The sequence below is a fragment of the Ovis aries genome, chromosome 22, assembly GCF_016772045.2.
Source record: "Ovis aries strain OAR_USU_Benz2616 breed Rambouillet chromosome 22, ARS-UI_Ramb_v3.0, whole genome shotgun sequence".
Classification (NCBI taxonomy): domain Eukaryota; kingdom Metazoa; phylum Chordata; class Mammalia; order Artiodactyla; family Bovidae; genus Ovis; species Ovis aries.
The window spans coordinates 22481399-22502592 of record NC_056075.1 but is presented as its reverse complement, the minus strand read 5'-3'; the positions used below and the strand labels follow the sequence as shown (position 1 = coordinate 22502592).

General features: G+C 39.6%; 1 protein-coding gene across 7 annotated transcripts in view; it reads left to right on the top strand.

Annotated features, from left to right (window-relative positions):
* Positions 1-21194, top strand: part of ARMH3 (armadillo like helical domain containing 3) — a 166935-nt gene that overhangs the window by 20540 nt on the left and 125201 nt on the right. For all 7 annotated transcript variants that reach the window (XM_004020136.5, XM_012102828.4, XM_027960466.2 and 4 more), the window contains 9 exons: positions 214-288; positions 378-464; positions 5775-5831; positions 6989-7032; positions 8098-8158; positions 10023-10069; positions 11544-11619; positions 13174-13267; positions 18089-18190. In XM_004020136.5, coding sequence (XP_004020185.1) covers positions 214-288; positions 378-464; positions 5775-5831; positions 6989-7032; positions 8098-8158; positions 10023-10069; positions 11544-11619; positions 13174-13267; positions 18089-18190 — 643 coding nt within the window. The remainder of the gene's footprint in view (positions 1-213; positions 289-377; positions 465-5774; positions 5832-6988; positions 7033-8097; positions 8159-10022; positions 10070-11543; positions 11620-13173; positions 13268-18088; positions 18191-21194) is intronic.

The window sequence follows — 21194 nt, the reverse complement described above, 5'->3', positions numbered from 1 at the left end:
AAAAATTTAGGAAGTTTTAATTTGCTAATTTATTACCCTTCTAGTGTCTTGTCTCTTTAGGCGCTGGTGGCTTTGGGGATGCTTATGAAAGATCTACTAAATACTTAGTAGAATGTTTTAATATTTCTGTTTGTCTTAGGTACTAGGTGAGCAGATACACTTGAGATATCAGTGTCTTAGTATAGACTTTAAATAGCTTTTTATTGTATTCAGGTGACAGATAACATCAGCCAGAACACTATCTTGGAATATGTAATGATCAACAGCATATTTGAAGCAATTTTACAGGTAGGTCAGTTCCCTTGTTCTGTTACCTTTTTCTTTTTTGGATAAATTGCCTCCCCAAGCACTCTCACTGTTGGTGGTTCTGGTTACAGATACTCTCCCACCCGCCAAGTCGTAGGGAACATGGGTATGATGCTGTCGTCCTCTTGGCTTTGCTAGTGAACTACAGAAAATACGAGGTGAGTCTCTTAATGGACAGCTGCTGTTTTTCTATAATCTTCCTAAATGTGACCACTCCTAGTAATTTTGTTTAATGTAGAAAACATTTTCTTGGCAAATGGTATATAGATTAATTTTGATAAATTAAATTCTAAAAGTCCTATGTTAGACTCCTGAGGTAGAGGTTATAGCTGTTTAAAGGAATCCTGTGGTATAACTTCCAATAAAGTGAGTAAATCTTTCTTAATGTAGTGGTTCCCAAACCCAGCTTATCATTAGAATTACCAGGAATTTTTTTAAAAAAGAAGATGTTTTTGGGTCATACTTTTTGTTTATTTATTTGTTTAGCCATACTGTATGGCACACAGGCTGTTAGTTCCCTGACTAGGGATCAAACCCATGCCCTCACCCAGTGGAAGTGCAGAGTCTTAACCACTGGTCAACCAGGGGAGTTCTGGGGCTTTACTCTTTGCATACCAAATGAGAATCTCTTAGGGGATGGGACCTGGGTATCTTTTTTTGAAGATCTCTTATTGAATGTGATGCTCAGGGGATTGCGAACCATTGACCTAATGCATCTATTTTGAAACATTCAACTTATATATTAGTTTTACATAATGCACTCAGGCCACTTGTATACATATCACTGTTGGTTTGGGGACTCTTTGATTTTGATGGAAGTTGAAGACAGAGCCTTATCCATATTAATTCTAGAGTTCTTTTTGCCATTGAATTAGGGACAGATTTATAGGTTTTGAGATGAAGAGCTGAACTCAAAGATTTATACTTGGATTGGTCATTTACTTGATTCCCCTCAAAAGGCAGAATACACTGAAAAGAAAGGGGACCACTTAGGGAAGGCCAGAACCTCATTGGGGGTTGCTTTGCAGAAGCAGGGAATACTTGGTACTGGGTCCTGGATACTAGGACTACTTTACTGAGGCCAGAAATCAAAAGCTATATTGAGGCAACTTGACTTTCTTTATTTAATAAGTAGCAATACTATGACTGCAGCCATGAAATTAAAAGACGCTTACTCCTTGGAAGAAAAGTTATGACCAACCTACTGCTGCTGCTAAGTCACTTCAGTCGTGTCCGACTCTGTACGACCCCATAGACGGCAGCCCACCAGGCTCCCCCGTCCCTGGGATTCTCCAGGCAAGAACACTGGAGTGGGTTGCCATTTCCTTCTCCAGTGTATGAAAGTGAAAAGTGAAAGGGAAGTTGCTCAGTCGTGTCTGACTCTTCGCGACCCCATGGACTGCAGCCTACCAGGCTCCTCCGTCCATGGTATTTTCCAGGCAAGAGTACTGGAGTGGGGTGCCATCGCCTTCTCCATGACCAACCTAGATAGCATATTTAAAAGCAGAGACATTTCTTTGCCAACTAAGGTCCGTCTAGTCAAGGCTATGGTTTTTCCAGTAGTCATGAATGGATGTGAGAGTTGGGCTGTGAAGAAGGCTGAGCACTGAAGAATTGATGCTTTTGAACTGTGGTGTTGGAGAAGACTCTTGAGAGTCCCTTGGACTACAAGGAGATCCAGCCAGTCCATTCTAAAGGAGATCAGTCCTGAGTGTTCATTGGAGGGACTGATGTTGAAGCTGAAACTCCAATACTTTGGCTGCCTGATGCAGAGAGTTTACTCATTCAAAAAAACCCTGATGCTGGGAAAGATTGAGGGCAGGAGGAGAAGGGGACGACAGAGGATGAGATGGCTGGATGACATCACTGACTTGGTGGACGTGAATCTGAGTGAACTCTGGGAGTTGGTGATGGACAGGGAGGCCTGGCGTGCTGCGATTCATGGGGTTGCAAAGAATCGGACACGACTGAGCAACTGAACTGAACTGAACTGAATACTATGACATTCTCATTCCCTGGTGGTTCAAAGGATAACGTGTCTGCCTTCAATGTGGGAGACCTGGGTTTGATCCCTGGGTGGGGAAGATCCCCTGGAGAAGGAAATGGCAACCCACACCAGTATTCTTGCCTGGAAAACCCCATGGATGGAGAAGGCTGGTGGGCTACAGTCCATGGAGTCACAGAGTCAGGCACGACTGAGCAACTTCACTTTCACTTTCTTTCAATACTATGACAAATAGGCCAACTGGAGGGAATATTTTCATTTTTGAGCTTCTGGATCTTCACTTAGTCATTTTTGATATGATTACTCGCCATGTTAAAAGTGATGGGTAACATAAAATATGGAGCTTATTCTTACAAAGAGGGATATGAAAGAAGGGATTCCATGAGAAAGGAATAGGGACTTTCCTTATAGGGAAATAGGGACTGGAACATGGAGCAATGTTAATGTTTTATAAACTCCAGGAGCTGGTTGTTTTCTTTGTCTCAGAGGAACTGATGAATGGTGTACGGAGCTACTAATAAATAAGTAATTTATCACCAACACCTGTTTTGCTGGTGATCTGGAAGGGCCAGCATGGTAGCCATTTTGATCTCTGTCATGTGTAATTGCCTCTGGGGCCTTATTACAACAGCAAGAAAAATAGCTGAGGAAAAATGCTGAAGGTAGTTAAAGAGAGTTGAGTTATGTGTGATATTAAAGCACCATCATCAGTAATGAATATTTTCAGAACATTCTGCTGGATGCAGGCCACTCTGAGACAGTGGTTTGGCTTCTCTGAATGTGAACAGAACCCTGGTTCAGCCCAGTAAGACTTTCTGAAATGTCAGCTTGGAAAATTGGACATGGCCATGGAGCTGGAGAAAATCATATTTCTAGAGTGAGGTATGCATCTCTGGTCTGTCAGAAACCTCAGAAGAATTAATATAGTAGGTGAGGGCAAGCTGGTAGGCATAATTTATCTGGGCTTTGCAGCTTTTGATATAAGTCACTCACCAGAAACCATTAAGGAAACCTGGTGACCATGGAGCAGGAGTGTTTTTGACAGGAGTGTGAGGAATTTCCAGATGAACACAGCAAAACTGAAAGCTGGAGAAGTTTTATGCAAAATACAAGAGGGTGTGCTTGGGAGAACAACCATTTTAGTTGCCAGCACATTTGGTCCCATGACCAATGGGGTAAGTTGTAACCTTTCCAGAAAGGTGCTGAGGGTGCCAGAGAGGCTCCGTGTCCAGCTAAACACAGAGAAGGCAAATCAGGTGTTGAACTTAAGGAATGAAAGTAGTTCTTCCTCACTTCATTTTAGTCATTTAATCTCAAGAGATTAAAAGATGCCAGCGGGGAGGGGAAAGATCTAGGGAAGAGCAATGAAATTTGTTAAGTATGGTTTAGATCAAATAAATGCTGGACTCTATTAGAGTGATTCTGTGAAGTTTATAATTCTGACTTGCTGATGAAAAGTAGATTGTCTTGAGTTTTAAAACATGACCAGCAGAATAGGTATATAGTGTTAAGGAAAATCAGTGTCTGCTGGGATAGAAATTTTCACAGCTTTAAGTTCTTGGCCTTCTGGGTTGGCTAAGTCTTCTGAAACGAAGTGACTCACCCCCCAACTGCTGCCCTGAACATGATGTTTCCTAGATATGACAAAATTGTTTATTATGTCTGGTTTTAAGTTGTTCTTTCTCTTTTTTCCTTACAGAGCTTGTTTTGAATGTGATAAAAATGTCAGGAGAAAAAATATAGCTACCAATAATTGAGCCCTTATTATATGCCAGATACTGTGCTGAGGATTTAACTAATTTAAATTTCATAGCAGCCCCAAGGAAGGAAATATTATTCTCCACTTTATAGATGAAAAAAATTGAGCTTAGGTTTATTAACGTGCCTACCTCATCACAGTTAATAACTGGAGGAGCTGGAAGTTAAACCCTTGATTTTAGCCACCTTGCGTCTTTTCCTCAACAGTTGCTAATGCAGTGGTTGTTTGGTAATGTCTTGGTAATCTTGTCTTGGTAATCAGGTGGTCCTTATTAGTACCTGAGACAGTCTACTTTTGGGAAGGTGAGTAAGTAGGAGTTTCAAAACTTGTGCCGAGAGACAGTGGCCTGCTTCTTCTACTGTTGATCTCATCATGATGGCATCTCCAGGTCAGCCCACTGCTGATTTTCGTTTCCAAGGATCTGCTTGCTTTGGACCTTATCTGAAGTCTGTCGAATCAGCATTGGTATTAGAGGAAGCAGCATTGAGAGCCTTTATCTGTTAGATCAAGTAATGAATGGAGTGGGTTTTACCTCCTTGAACTGGGTTGTAGAAAACCTTATAAACATTTGGCTGTTAAAAAAAGCAAAGCTTCTCTTTCTCTATTCCCAACTGACATTAGAAAGATGACCTCAGGAACTTGATTAATAAAGTTTGAGAAGATGGGGGTTAGCCTCTTAGTTGGATTTCCAAGTTTCTCAGTAATGTGTTTTCTTGGTTGCTGTAAAAGCTGTTAATCTAAGAACTATTGTTCTAGCTTCTTTTGGGTTAGAATTCGTACCTGAGCTATAGAGGGTCTTTCCTCACTTATCACATGGGGCGTGTTTTCAAGGTGAGCAGGCCACTGGTTCTCATCCCACTGGTAGGAGATGGCCCAGTTGCTTAATGAGTTTAAATATATGTCCATTTCCATATGCTACCCAGCTGAGATTGAATCTGGAGAAACTCAAGAAATCTTCCAGTGCTTTAAGTGATGGGACAATCATTAAATCCCAGTGTCCTGACCAGATTGTAGTTTGGGTAATTACATCTTTCTTTTCAGTTCCCCTGCAGTGTTATTTGGGTATTGGATCCATAAATGGCCTCTCTGGCTGTTAAGCAGCTGCCACTTTCCACCCCCAAGGTGGCTTTGTTTTACGGGTGGGTGAATTAGTCCTTGGATATAGTTTGTGGAATGGTTAGGGAGCCTTTGGAATGAGAGTATAAGTTAGCAACTTATAAATTTGTGCCTTATGTCAGGGGAGCTTTTATGCCCCCCAAAGGACAGCTGTCCCTATGGACTCAGTAAATTGTTGTCAGGATAGGACAAAGTGAGTGTTATGGAGTGTTCACTTACTTCTAGAAAGAAGAGGGAAAAATGAGAGAAGAGGCAGACATAGGCCTGAGCTGATTCAGCCTAGAGGAAAATGCAGGTAGAATAGAATTGTGTGTGTGTGTGCATGTAAACATACACATGCTTGGGGTGTGTGTGTGTGTCTGTCTGTCTGTCTGTCTGTCTCTTTCTGTGTGCTTGGCGAATGCCCATGCACACTGAAAGATTTACTGGGAATGGAGGAAGTGAGCTGGCAAGATACTTGGGCATATGTATTAGGAAAATCACTCTAGAGAGCGCGTCTTGGAAGGATTTTTGTTAAAACTCTGTTAAATAACTAATGGGTTCTTAACTAGGTCACACTCACCTGGAGTCTCTTCTTTTGTTTAACAGTCTGTGAATCCTTATATTGTGAAGCTGTCTATTGTGGATGATGAAGCCACTCTCAATGTGAGTATCTGGATTCTTGAGTTTTAATTATTTGCCTTTGTTGGCCTTACTTTTAAGTGGATACTTAGAACCGAGAGTAGAAAACTATTGTGTTAATTTCATCTGGCTATAAAGAGGGAATAGGTATTTCTTTTTAGAACATTGTGCTGCTATCTGCTGTTTTCTATTTTCTCATCATGGAAGGAAGGTTTGAGAGGATATTTGCTTGCTAATTATGATGAAATGGTCAGTTATACTTCATGTTCTAGTATGCTGAGTTTGATTATCCTACAGAGTCAAGAAGTGACATTTCTAAGAGTTAAGATTTAGATGGTATGTCAAATCACTTTAAATATCTTATAGTTATACCTCAATAAAACTAAAATTTAAAAAGAAAGGCTTAGATGACTAAATGTTGGGAGATTTCTTGTAGAACTAGTCAGATTATATTTACAGCCTGACTTGGTGAAGCTGAACTGTGGAGGATGATATAATATCTGGTGCATATATCCTTGGAGGTTTGGAAAATAAAACTTGATCTCTCAATATAGGGAGGAAGAAGATGACCAGGTGTCTAGTTTTATTCTCTTTCTGTCTGCCCTCTTTGTTCTTCTGATTTCTCTTATGAAGGAAAAAAAAGCACACATGATTCATTCTTGTGGCCTTAATTGATCTTTGTGATATGCTTAGCAGGTTCTAGGGGGAAGGTTGATAAGTTACTTTAATATTTATTGGCTGCTTCTTTCTGTTACACTACTGTTCTCCTGTAGTCTGAAAGAGAGTGACTTGTTTGTATGTACCTTCATTTAAGGTGGAACTCATTGTCACTTTTATTGTGGGTTGTTTTTAGAGACATCTGAGAGCTTTTTGGTTAAAGATTCTAATTTAGTCTTCCCTTTTGAGGTAAAAATGACCCCAGTGAAATTGTCAGTGGTCTGAGCTGGTCTGTTTCATCTCTTGCTATTCTAACTAGAAACATTAAAAAATGTAATTAGATCAGAAAAATTTTTCCAGAGAAGTTCCTTTTCATCCTTTGACAAGTCTCAGAATTTCTGTCCTTGTTGCCTACTTTCAGGTAAAACTTGCTGGGTTTGGACTGTCATTAGTGTTTTCCGTGGTCTAGTCATAGCATCACCACCAGGCCCTTATTTCACCTGTGCTGTCTTTTTTCTCTCTAGGGAATGGGGCTTGTGATTGCTCAAGCTTTATCTGAGTACAACAGGTAAGTCCATCTGCATTCAGTTTCATTTGAACTGGTTGAGTCAGGAACAGGTTTGTTAAGAGTTCTTGGGTGAATATCCCTTACCTATCCTAGAAGAGTATTCAGAGGTATAGCTGCTGGCAGATGCATTTGCTCTAGCTTGACTTGTTGGCTTTAGCTGGGGTGGGTTCTAACACTAGGAGAAAAGTAGCCACCACATTAGTGTCCATCTTTTGTTTAAGCAGTTCTTAATGTTAAACATTCTTTTGCAACCTTTGACATTTTGTTGCAGAGCATTTTAACAAATTTTCCAGCCACAGGCAGGCTATTCCATTTAGCTCGATGTATCATTTAAATACATTTCTATGTAAAAAAAAAGGTTGTGAAGTGCTGCTTTTTTTGTATGCTTATAAAAAGGAAGAAAAGAGATAGTGCTGAATTCTTTTGACAGATATTTCTTTTTTATCAGTAATCAACTGCAGTTTCTCAGAGTCTAGTCTATTCTGGGGGCTCTTTTCTTTGATGCTTGCTTTCCCCCCACTCTTGCTGCAGATGAGGAGGATTTGGTATTCATTGAATGGAAACCAGAATTGTATCTAATCCTGGCAAGGGCCAGGCAGGATCTTTCTTACTCCTTTCCAGACTTTCCTCACGTACAGTTGGGTGTTGGAATTTCAAATCTGTCCCCATCTCCACAAATAGTTGAGCTCACAGATTCCCCTCCTTTTCCTTCAAAAACAAACAAAAATTTCACTGTTACAGCCTTAATTTTACTGTCACACTTTTCAAGTAATAGTCTGTTTGGGAAATAACTGGATCAGCCATATGTTAGAGCATTTCACACTTTTGCAGCTTGCTTTCTAAGTCTCTCCTGAAGTAGCTGGGCGTTTTGGTGTATGCTACCTCAAGAGCAGATGGGTGCCTCTTAGCTTGCAAGGCAAACTGCAGAGGCTCGGTTGTTAGAACGTTTTTGTTTTCTGGAGTCAGTGAATTCTGCCAGTGAGCTGCCCTGATTACCTAGTATGCCAAGGACAAAGACATATGTGATAAATAACACTAAAGTTGAATTTAGTTATTTTTGTTCAGGCAGTATAAAGACAAGGAAGAAGAACACCAGAGCGGTTTTTTCTCTGCTTTAACAAATATGGTAAGTCCTACTTGTCTTTTTTTTTTCCTTTCTCTCTCCCCTGCTCAAAAATATATGAGATCTATAGGGGTAGACAAGTCTGGACTCAGAAGTTTAGATATTTGAGATAATGGCATGATGAGGGGAGAGAGGCTGCTCATAGCAGATATTTTGGAGAGCTGTATCTCTTCTAGTGATTTCCAAACCCAAGTTAGGCAGGGCAAAGAAGAGCTCTGATTTCTCTGGGGCTGGTTTTTTGTTTTCTTTTTTCAAATTAATTCAATTTTTTTAAGGCTACAAAAAAGAGAAAGGTTCATATTAAGCCAGACTTCTGCTTCCTGAAGGACTGGCTCTGAAAAAAAAGAACCAGGAAAAGAAAAAGACAGTTGGCTCTGTTTGAGGACAGGTATGGAACACAGCATAGAGGGTTTAGATCTGAATCCAACCATAAGCAATCCTTGGCTGTTTGCTGTGACCCCTTCATCATCATTCATCCTGGAGTTGAGGGATTGGTGCAGTGATCCGAGCCACTCATCTAAAGGTTTGGGATCTGGGCTGAGGAGTCCATGGTCTGGGAAAATTACTGGTTCAGTTTGTAGGACTCTTGAGCAAGGTATCTCAGCCTTAGCATGGTAGGCGTTTTAGGCCAGATAATCTGGGACTAATTTTTAAGAGGTAAATCTAAGGTCTCAGAATTTAGACAGATTCAGAAAGTCTGTGTTCTTGGTTATTAGTATTCAAGTAATCAGCCCTAGGCAAGACAGATTTTGAGTTCATTGTAAGGAACAACAGGCCCTGTACCATCCCCACCCCCCAAAAGGCAACTTTTCCCCCTCTGCCTTTTTCATTCTCAGAACCTACTTTCAAGGAAAGGACCGATAAGCTCTTTAATTCTGATGCACAAGTGGGTAGTCCCTCAGATGTCAAACAGTGTAAGGGCTGTATCAGTATTTGATTAGATGCATTAGATATAATCCTATTGCTTCCAGGGACTTTTGCCTTTTTGCCAAGAAGAAAAAGTTTTGTACCAAATAAATGGAGCTCCGGCTGCATGGATTTGGGCATCAATAAATAGGTGGAAAAGGCAGTGTTAGAAGGATGGGCATCTATCTCTGCCTCTGATAACCCATATATCAGGGCAACCTATTCCATTTGCTCATTCAACTGCCCTGCCTAGGACACAAACAAAAGATTTCATGATGTGAAAGATGTATAGTAGGTTTCATTTAGACCAGGGGTCCCCAGCTTCTGGGATCTAATGCCTAATGATCTGAGGTGGAGCTGATACAATAATAATAGAAATGTGCACAATAAATGTAATGCACTTGAATCATCCTGAAATCATTCCCCCATCCCCAGGTCTATGCAAAAATTGTCTTCCATGAAACTAGTCCCTGATGCTAAAAAGGTTGCTGACCGCTGATTTAATAGTTCTGGTCTGAAACCCAAATATTCCCTCAAGATGACTCTATGCTGGATGAACAGCCTGCTTTCTGTAATGCTCCTTGTGAGTTAGTTTGTTTCAGTTAAGCAGCTTCTAGGACAGAGGCAAAGTGATGAGGATGTTTAAGTTATCATTTACTTGCTGTCAGTGGTTACTGAACTAACACATAGGAGACCTGGACAGAAGTACTGGGATGGTTTCTTTTAAGTCCCTTTAAGCAAAGATAGTTTAGGAGAGTTTCATTACTTATTACTTATTGTTTCATTACTTATTCTTTTAAGATCTTCAAAGTGAGCTGGTTTTGTTGTGTGTGACTGGTGGGCCAGGGTTCCCTCATGCTGCAGCTTTTTTTTTTTTTTCACTGATTAAAGGCTTTGTAGGGCCCAGAGCTCCTCTCACATTTCCCTGCTATAACTCTGCAATTCCCCTTTTCTTCCACAGGTGGGCAGCATGTTCATAGCAGATGCCCATGAGAAAATCTCAGTACAGTAAGTGCCTGACATTCTTGTGCGGTGACTTGAACTTCGGTGTGGACTCTTACTGGATATGAAAGTGTGAAACTTTATCTCTGCAGATTCAAACTTTTTTGATGATCTGTCAAATGTTTCTTGAGTTTTAAATAATGGAACTTGCATGTATTGAGCTCTAAGAAGTTGTAAAACTGTTCCCAGCTATCTCTGAAAGGAAATAAAGAGGACTTGGTGTCTGAGGCAGTTAAGGACTTAACTGGATTGGGGTGAAAAAGTGAAAAGGGGAAATAGTGAAGTACCTGACCTGCCTCTTGAGAAACCTATATGCAGGTCAGGAAGCAACAGTTAGAACTGAACATGGAACAACAGACTGGTTCCAAATAGGAAAAGGAGTACGTCAAGGCTGTATACTGTCACCCTGCTTATTTAGCTTACATGCAGAGTACATCATGAGAAACGCTGGACTGGAAGAAGCAGAAGCTGGAATCAAGATTGCCGGGAGAAATATCAATAACCTCAGATATGCAGATGACACCACCCTTATGGCAGAAAGTGAAGAGGAACTAAAAGCCTCTTGATGAAAGTGAAAGAGGAGAGTCAAAAAGTTGGCTTAAAGCTCAACATTCAGAAAACGAAGATCATGGCATCTGGTCCCATCACTTCATGGGAAATAGATGGGGAAACAGTGGAAATAGGGTCAGACGTTATTTTTATGGGCTCCAAAATCACATCAGTTGGTGATTGCAGCCATGAAATTAAAAGACGCTTACTCCTTGGAAGGAAAGTTATGACCAACCTAGATAGCATATTCAAAAGCAGAGATATTTCTTTGCCAACAAAGGTCCATCTAGTCAAGGCTATGGTTTTTCCAGTGGTCATGTATGGGTGTGAGAGTTGGACTGTGCAGAAAGCTGAGTGCCAAAAAATTGATGCTTTTGAACTGTGGTGTTGGAGAAGACTCTTGAGAGTCCCTTGGACTGCAAGGAGATCCAACCAGTCCATTCTGAAGGAGATCAGTCCTGGGTGTTCTTTGGAAGGAATGATGCTAAAGCTGAAACTCCAGTACTTTGGCCACCTCATGCGAAGAGTTGACTCATTGGAAAAGACTGTGATGCTGGGAGGGACTGGGGGCAGGAGGAGAAGGGGACAACAGGGGATGAGATGGCTGGATGGTATCACTGACTCGATGGACGTGAGTCTGAGTGAACTCCGGGAGATGGTGATGGACAGGGAGGCTTGGCGTGTTGTGATTCATGGCATTGTAAAGAGTTGGACACAACTGAGCGAGTGAACTGACTGACTGAAGAACAGATCTAAGGAATTAAAGTGCTGACTGTATTTCCTTCATATAAGCCCAAAAAGGAAATAATGGAGCATTAGAAACTCAAAGGGATTTATAATGAGGAGCTGGGGTGAAATCTTATTTTGATGATTATACTCTTTTACCTTCTTCATTATAAGAGACTCTCCAATTTGTTCTCTTTTTCTTTAGAACCAATGAGGCCATCCTTCTGGCACTTTACGAAGCTGTTCATTTAAATCGCAACTTTATCACAGTGTTAGCCCAGGTTGGTTATATTAAAAATTTCAGTTCTTTTTCTCCCTGACTTTCATACAGATTCCCTCCTTTGAAAAGCCTATCTGGCTGTGCTCATGTAAACCCTGCTTTGCATTGGTGAGCCATAGTTAGTAACTAAAGAGTTGCATCAGTTGCCTTTGCTTCATGCTCTCCTCAAATATATATGTTTCCATCTGGTGCTAAAATGGAACTGGTAACATGCCAAGTTAATGGTCTTGACCCTTTGACTGGTTCTGCTAACCCAAATGAGTTGAGATTATTTCATTTTCCTCACTGGAAATCCCTTAGTATTATCTGCCCATACGGATTTTTTTTAACAGGCTTTCTGCTTCCTAAACCTCTGTGTAATTACTACCAGAGAAGAAATAGGCCACGTCACTTATGTTATTATCTCATCCATTTCCAGAGAAGAAAAGTACAAAATATCCTGTGTAGCATAAGGTTAGCTGTTAAACAAACAAAAAAAAAGGTCAACAAATATTGAAAGCAGAAAGTCATAGAATCCTGAGTACTGGGTCACTTGCCTAAGGGATGTCCTAAGTTGTTGGTACAGAAGGAACTTAAATTGGCTGAGAACTCAAGTGCTGCCCATGAAAGCTGTCTTTAAAAATTGATGAAGTGTTTTTAAGGTCAGACTGTTTAAATTATGTGTGAAGTTTTCTTTTAAGGGAAAGTGTGCTTATGCTTTTCTCAAAGGATAGTTATGTATGGGAGCCACTGAGTTTCAACAACAAAAAAGGTCAAAAAGCTGTGCTGGTTTTGGGGTCTGGTTTGCTGATTTAGCAGTTCTCATTTTTCACTATTGATCACATGAGGCTTTATCCATGATTCTCATGATGTTCCTTGTTAGCTCTCCAAATTCTGTAATTGATTTTAAAGGAAAAAGTGAGGAGGGTAAAATCTGGTAAAACTATTGGGGAAGAGAGGGGAATAGCCATCACTAAGCCTAATCTCAAGAGCTGATGTGGCAAGGATGGCTAAGGAAGGTAAGGGAAAGAGGAGTCATCTCTTTTGGTTCCTAGTGGATGTCTCCACCCGTGTGTCTGCCTCCCCACCCCACACACTCTTGTTTGTGGTGGAACAAGGAGGGCTGCCCTCTGCATAGCCCTTCTTAAAGTATCTGTTATCCCATTGGCTCACCTGCACTTACTAGTTGACTTATGTGGTCATCAGAATAGTCTGTAGATATGTTTTAGGTTGATCAGATAAATAGTCCCTTCTCAGATTCAGATAGGACTGCAAGTGCCCTTTTTTTGTGTGTGGAATATTTCTGTGTATTTGTTTACCCCAGTTTTTTATTCATACGGTTCTGTAGGTAGACTTACATAATGGGAACTTAGTTACTTAAAGAAAACTAGCCTGCAGAGCTTATTAGAGTTTAGCAAGCATCAACAATAATCGGGTACTAGTAGGAACTAAATGTAGAAGCAGTCTCTCCTCAGTGAGCTTTCTGTCTGTTTATGAGGCCAGAAATACCAGAAAGGTTAAGCAGAGGACACCCACAATCTTCTCTTTTCTTATCCTTATCTGTGTTCTCTTTCAGAGTCATCCAGAAATGGGCTTGGTGACAACCCCTGTCAGTCCTGCTCCAACAACCCCAGCCACACCACTTGGGACCACGCCACCCTCCTCTGATGGTAAGTCCATCACCTCCTTTGTTTTCTTGATTAATACAATCTTGAATCTTTAGGGGTGAGTGTAGTTTTTTTTTTTTCTGACAAAAAGCATAATTGTTAGTTCTTTTTCTTAAGAAATTATCTTTAGGATTCGTGAAACTCTAAAGAAAAGATAGTCCAATGCTTTCCTCTGTATAAGAAGCTATGAAACTCCAGCTTGTCCTCCTTAGGGAATGGCTGTAGAATCATGGAAATGCTAGATTTAAAAGAGAACTCAGAGATCAGTGATGCCTGTCTTGCCAAACTCAGGGTACTTGTGAGGCTCAGATGAGATATTTTATGAATATCTCACTGAAATAAATGTAAAATGGTAAAATCATCTAATGTTATCATTTGACAAATGAGGGAATTGAGGCCAGGGGAGTATGAGGTTTGCCTAAGATTAGTGAAAGTTGACACTAAGAACCTTGCATGGATCATGGTTGGGACTGTGCCTGTTTTGTGCACCATTAAATGTCCAGCATAGTGCCTAACATGGTTACTGCTTAGTAAATGTTTGTTGGCTAAATGAATGAGAAAGTGAACTTGGAATTTGCTCACTGTTATGTGTCTGCCAGGCAAACCCAGTTAGAAAATGACAAGTGTGTAATAATTGGGAATTTGCTGGGTATTTAAGATTTCTCTCCTTTAAAAGATAACAACAACAAAATTCTACTGTATAAATCTTATCGCTGGAAGTTATGAAAAGGGTAATAGAAAAGAAATTAAGAATTTTGCCCAACAAACTTTGTATTAACCTGAATTGGTTCTAATGTCAGCTGAGTGTGCTTGAGGGAATAACTTAACCTAAAAATAGTCTTTATTAATACTTGATGTTTTGCCTCAAATGTTGAACTTATTTTGGGTAAAAAAATTGTGCCCCTCTACTGTCTATATTTGACATGACCATCTTTGCTCTGCTGTTTCTCCTTTAAACTTTGGTATAACACCTGCGGCATTAGCATTTCAAGGTAGTACAAGCAGTATTAGTACAAAAGTATTACTGGTAGGTGCCACTGATTTTCCTGTCTGGTAGCAAATTGGATCTGTTTTCAGTTGATAGTCAAATTCCAAAATACAGATTTCCCCTGTTCTCTGAAAGCAGAGCTTTCCTACACAACCTTTTGTAAGCTGAAATTGCGTAAAGCAAAGAAGCAAATATCTTAGGTTGCATCTTGTTAATGGATGCACAGAGTAAATTTAGATAAAGCACAGATGCTCACAGACGCAGTTCAGAACTGGGTAGCTTGATTCTTACATGCTGCGTGTAGTTTGTGGGGAAGGAATTGAGTGGTATCACTCTCACTGCTGGGGATGCCAGTGCCTCTGTTACAACTTGCTGCAAAACAAACGCTGCACACTTTTCGTTTTTTGCCTTTTGTCTTTGTTTTGTCTCACCCTATCACTCTTGTTTCTTGTTACTTTCATTTCTAATTGTTGATAGGTGGTAGGATTTTTTTTCTACTTTTCTTTGCCTGAATTTGAGAAAGTAAAGTTAAATGTGTATACTTAAAAAATTTTTTTTCAGCTTTATTGAGGTGAGCTGATACGCATATACATTGTGAGAAAATTCCCCGTATCTATTAACACATCCGTTACCTCATGTATTTTTCTTTTTCTTTTTTCTAGGGGATGAGAACATTTAAGTTCCACTCTCTTAGCAAATTCAGCTATACAACATAGTATTATCAACATGGTTACCATTTTAATATATTACATTAGATCTTCAGATTTTGCTAATCTGAAAGTTTGTGTCCTTTTACCAACCTCTCCTTATTACCTCCATCCTCTAACCCCTGACAACCACTTTTCTACTCTCTCTTTCTATGAGCTTGACTTGTTCTTTTAAGATTCCACATGTAAGTGATGCCATATAGTGTTTGTAGTATCTTGGCTACTGTGAATAATGCTATAATGAACATGGGAGTGAAAATATCTCTTTGATATCCTATTTTCATTTCCTTTGTATATATACCTACAAGTAGGATTGCTGGATCATATGGTAGTTCTGTTTTTAATTTTTTGAGGAACCTTTATACAGTTTTCCTTAGTGGTTACACTGATTTACAGTCTCATTAGCAGTACATAAGAGTTCCCTTTTCTCCACCTCTGTACTAATACTTGTTATCACTTGTCTTTTTTTTGGCCACATGGCTTATGAGATCTTAGCTCCCAATCAGGGATTGAACCTGGGCCCTCTGCTATGAAAGCCCAGAGTCCTAACCACTGGACCTTCAGGGAATTCCCTCACTTGTCTTTTTAAAAAATTTAATTAAAAAACTGTGGTATAGTTGATTTACAATGTTATATGTTTCAAGTATACAGCGTAGTGGTTCACACTTTTAAAGATTATACTCCATTTATATTGGAGAAGAAAATGGCAACCCACTCCAGTAATCTTGCCTAGAGAATCCCATGGGCAGAGGAGCCTGGATAGGCAACAGTCCATGGGGTCACAAAGAGTCAGACACAATTGAGTAACTAAACAACAAGTAGTTACTATAAAATATAGGCTATATTCTCTGTGATATGTGATATATCTTTGTAGCTTATTTAGTATATATAATGGTATGTACCTGTTAATTCCCTACACCTATTCTGCCCCTCTCCATTTTGCCTTTTTTTCTTTTTTAACATTTATTTATTTTGGCTGCACCAGGTCTTTGTTGCATCGTTTGAACTCTTATTTGGTGCATATGGGATCTAGTTCCCTGACCAGTAATTGAACCTGGGCCCTCTGCATTGAGAGCACAGTCTTACCCCCTGGACCACCAAGGAAGCCCCTGCCTTTTTTCTGAAAAGTGAAAACCGTCTTTAGACTTTGCATTAGTGAAAACAAATACTAAGATAGTTTTTTTTTTGTGGAGGCGAAGTGGCTTTTATAAAATGAGCTTTTGAAAAGCAGGGCCTACCTATATCTTAATGAGAAGGAACATGTAGTAGGATTGCCTGCTTGTTCTCTGCTTATTCTGCTCACCAAATAATATTCCAGCAGAAATACTGTTTTTTTTTTTCCTTTGATGATGAATCCTTCCTGGTTACCATGGATATCAAAAGGCTTGTGTGTGTGTGTGTGCGCGCGCGCATGTGCACACGTTTGGGTTCTCATAGGTATATCTACACACACACATATATCTTTGTCTATATCTGTATTTCTGATTTCATGTGATGTTGGGGTTTGGCTGCTTTAGAGAACCGCCTTTCAAACTGTTCATTGTGAACACTTCACCCACACACTTGATTATGCAACTTGATTTGTGCTTACTTACTTACAACCAGTGAGGTTTTACTTTTTCTAGTGGGAAGATTGGAGTCAGCCCACTTTCAAATAACTATCTCCCTTGACAAAGGCTGTTGGGAAGAATTACGAAGCCAGCGATCAAGGAATAACTCTTAGGAAGCAGATTTTGATTTGTGAGGGATTTTATTCTATTGATATTGCTTCTATTTTTTTTTTTTTTTCTTTTTCTTCTCTCCTAACTTATTTCCTTTTTGTAGGGGTCCTAAGTCTTATAACCCTATCCTCAAGTTTTGGTTTTTTAATTGGTTTTTAATATAACTGGTGCTCAGTGGCCTAGTTATATTTAAAGGTATGTCACTGTTGCCATTATTTTTAAAAAGTCAGCAGTTTAGCTATAACAACGTTTGTTCTCAGTTCAGACTTGACATTTGACAACTCAGCCGTGGCATGGGAGGATTTTCTTGTAAACTAAAAATACATATACTTCTGTATTTCTAAGTATTATGTAAGACAGTTTTCTAGTTATCTCTGTGTTTGAGTTGGGAGAAAAAAGTCCCACCTACCAGACCATTGCCTCTTTGTATTGGACAAAGGAAAGATTATGGGCTCTGAGCTTCAGAATAGGCTGTAGTTTGAAATGACAGTCTCAAGTCATTAATCTATAACATGAATTTTAAGATATATTAGTATTTCAGCTAAGTTTTCATGGGTGAAAATATGACAGAAAACTACAGATCCTCTAGTTTTTCTAGGCAATCATGAGTTTCCTTTTTTTGTATATTATGTCTTAGTGTAAAAGTACTTAAGATGTCTAAATCTCATTTAAAATATTAGAAACTTGGGAATCTGTATTAAGACTATTCTGTGTGGGTCAGCCCTAGTCTGGTCCCTTGTTGTTTATTGTTACTGTGGCACAGAGAATGTGAGCAGGGGTAGTGTCTCCAGCAAGCAACTTGGTATATACAACTCTATTCTCAGTCAGTAATATCCACCTGTTTTCAGCCTGGTATTCCTTAAGTTCCCTTTTGTGGGGAAGGGATTAAGAAGTAGAATTCGAATGTATTTCTGTCTTAACTTTTTTTCTTTCCATCTTGCATATTTCCAGCCTAAAGGCTCATTCTCTGAGCAAGATTTTTCCATATTAGGAATGAATTGTCATTTATTTTAAGCAGTAGACTCATCAAAGCAAGGCTCATTTATATTCAATACAGCTCTTTCACTTAGGTACAAATTAAAGTGCTTTTTAGAAGGGCCTTGAACCCTTTTGGTTTGCTTGGAACTAGAAAGTGGAATCAAAATACCCTTCTTAGAACATTGGGAGAAAAGCACTCTTCCTTTAGACAGGCATTTTTAGATAGGAGAGAAGTACTTTGGGCTTAATCTTGGGGGTAGGAAGAGCTGTAGAGGCCTAGGAAGACTAGATGATAAGCACTCAGTCTTTCCTCTGTTTTGGAGAAAGATTCTTTTGTGATTTTCTTGCCTGCTGGCAAGTTGTCTGTATAGGTAGAAGTGTTAAATGGAATATGTTACAGGCTGAATGCATTTTATCTGTTCTATTCCAGTTATAAGTTCTGTGGAACTCCCACTGGATGCAGATGTACAGACCAGTAATCTACTGATAACCTTCTTAAAGTACAGCTCGATTGTCATGCAAGACACCAAAGGTAAGGCATTCTCTTCTGAGAGCTCAGGAAGCAGGAGGTGGTAGGTAGCTGCTTAGCATGATCAAGGAGCAGCATTAATACTTGTAAGCTTTGACGAGATGACCCATTGGGACCTCCTTGCAAAGTGATGGTCCTGATTACTGGAAAATTTCTCACTGCCAGATGGCAATTAGATGGTGTTGGGAAAACCTGGAGCTGGAGCTGGAGCGGGAGTGCTCCAAAATAGAATAGAGAAAATAAATTGATCTCTACAAAAACTAGCAAGTCTTCTTAATAGATTTTGGTAAGTAGATGCAAACTCTTTGTGTGGCAAGTGAGGGGATTATTAGCATGTTTCAGGGAATTCCCTTTTGAGGACAAGAACTGAAAACATCATCTCATAGTGAGGATTAGAACTGTTGTGCAGAGTACAGTAGGAAGAGGTGAGATTCAGAGGGACTGTGTTTTTTTAACACTTAAAATAGAAGTGTTAGTCCTCGTCCGTGAAATGCAGAATGGAAGTGGGAGAGAAATAGGTATTAGAAAAGCTTGATGTTATTCTGCCTAGTTTTCCTCTTCTTCCTCTGTTGATGATTTTTCTATGATCTTTTAACTGGTGGTAGGGTAGTGGAATAGTTGGGCTAGAAGAAGAAATTGGGAAGAAACCCTACAAATTCTGTTCAGTATGTATCTCAAGGTTTTTGGTTTTTTAAGCCTAGTTTTTTCTTTAAACTGGATCTATATGAATGTTTACAATTTTATTTATTTATTTCTAGTATATATATCTATTGTAAAATACATATAATGTAAAATTTACCATTTTAACTATTTTTAAGTGGCACTAAGTATAATCCCATTGTTATACATGCATCAGTGTTTCCTGAGGCCATTGCTTATCCTTTTTGGAAATCAGTAACCTCTCCCTTTTTCTGGAAATACTGCAGCAACCACAGAAAGCAAAAAACTGCATAGATGTGACCCTGAAAATAGATTTCTAGCTTTGCTTGATATAACACAGTGAATTGAGGCCCTTGACACTCACTTTTAGCTTTAATGGTTATATAATCCTCATTGTACTGGTCACTGTGCCATCCATAAAATAGAAGGCAAAATTGAGGGTAGATTAATTGCAGCATGCGTGGTCTCAGGCGGTTTCTGTAAATAATAGCTGGGTTAGATCTTTGCTAAAAGGAAGCCTTAATATGGTAGGATAAGGCAGCCTAAATATGGTTAAGTATGATGAAGAGTTAATTTCAAAACGATACCTGTGTGGCTTCACTGGCCCAGCTCCCTTCCTGTTGATTAAGACCCTGACTTGGCTAACAGGATCTCATTATGTTTTTAGTGGCAATAGAAGCAGCTTTTTCTTGGCTCTGCTCCTCCTTCCCCTCCCCCCAGTGCTATTTTGTCTTCTTTATTATATATCATTTGCTGCCTATGAAAATACTTCAAATATTTATTACTATTAGATTATAAAGTTTATAATAAGCATAATAAATAGCATAGGATAAAAAGTATAATAATAAAATGAATGTATGTGAACTTATCAGTCAACTTAAGAAACTATTAATGCTGTTGAAGCTACCTGTGTGTCCCTTCCCCAGCTATTCCTCTCCTCTCCATGGTTCAGAATTTTGTGTTTATTATCGCCTTGATTTTGGCTGTGCTTTCAAAGTCTTTTTTTTTTCCCTGAAGTTATTCTGTCTTGGTATTGTCACCCTGAGGGAATATCTGCTCATGCTTTAAGATAGGCAAGAGATAAAAATACTAAAAATATATATCTGTGCATACATAGCCTAAAGTTGATAGAGCAATGTTTATGATGTTTGGTGTGATTAAACTTATTTTTTATTGTTCTTGTTTTTTTGGGCTTTTATGAATTTTAAAAATGAATAATAATGAAATATGCCTTAGTTTTGTAATCAGGTACAGTTTTTTTTAAAGTGGAGAGATAGCTGCAGGCTTTTCTGCAAGAGTTGCTTATCAGCTTTTTGGGGAAAGGGAAGGATAGTGCCAGAGAACTCTGTGACCAGGAGAGGTAGAAGAGTCTTACAAATTTGGGGAAAAGGAAGGATAGTACCAGAGAAGCTCTGCGGCCAGGGGTAGGTAGGAAAGTCTCACAAATCTGGTTTTGCATCAGCAAGGCATTTCTTTTCTGGCTGCTTAGGCACTCTGCTGTAAGCTCCAGAATGTCAGATAGGATCATCGTCATTACTGTTTTGCACCGCCTATCCCTAAGGAGAGGTAAATGTATTTCTTTGACCACGACCCTCCTTATGCCTTCTAACTGTCAGGTTTTGGTTTATAGATTTCATCTTTGAGGAAGTAACAGGTTAATGTCAGGATGAGTACTGTTAGCTAACTTTCATGGCACGGTAATCTGTTAATAGATCTCTCCAGAATGGACTTCAGTCTGGGTCCTGTCAAAGCTAATTTGAAACAACATAAGCCATTTTTCTGTTTTGGATATGCTGGTATAACCCTCTTTTTACCTCCACTTCACCACCTCACCCACAAACATCCTAGAAAGCAAAAAAGTTATAATGGTTCTGGTAATTGGCAGTGATGGGTTAGCTCTTTCTGGGTCCTTTGTGTGGGCTTAGAGCCCTGTTATTGAGGTTGCTTTCTTTTTTAATAACTAGAATGTGAGTTCTGGGAGGCCACAAACCTTTCTTTAGTCCAGTACTGTATCTCTGCTGCCTAGCATAGTGCCTGCCACATGTGTGTATGCTCAGTCAGGTCCGACTCTTTGTTACCCTCATGGACTGTAGCCCTCCAAGCTCCTCTGTCCATGAAAATTTCCAGGCAAGAATACTGGAGCGGGTTGCCATTTCCTCCTCCAGGGAATCTTCCCGAGCCAGGGATGGAACTCACGTCCCCTGCATTGACAGGCAGATTCTTTATCACTGAGCCACCAGGGAAGCCCTACCTACCACATAGTCGTTAATAAATATTTGTAGAGTGAGTAGCTTTGGCAGGAAGAAAAATGATCAAGAGTTCCCAACTTTCCTGGTTGTAAGTAATG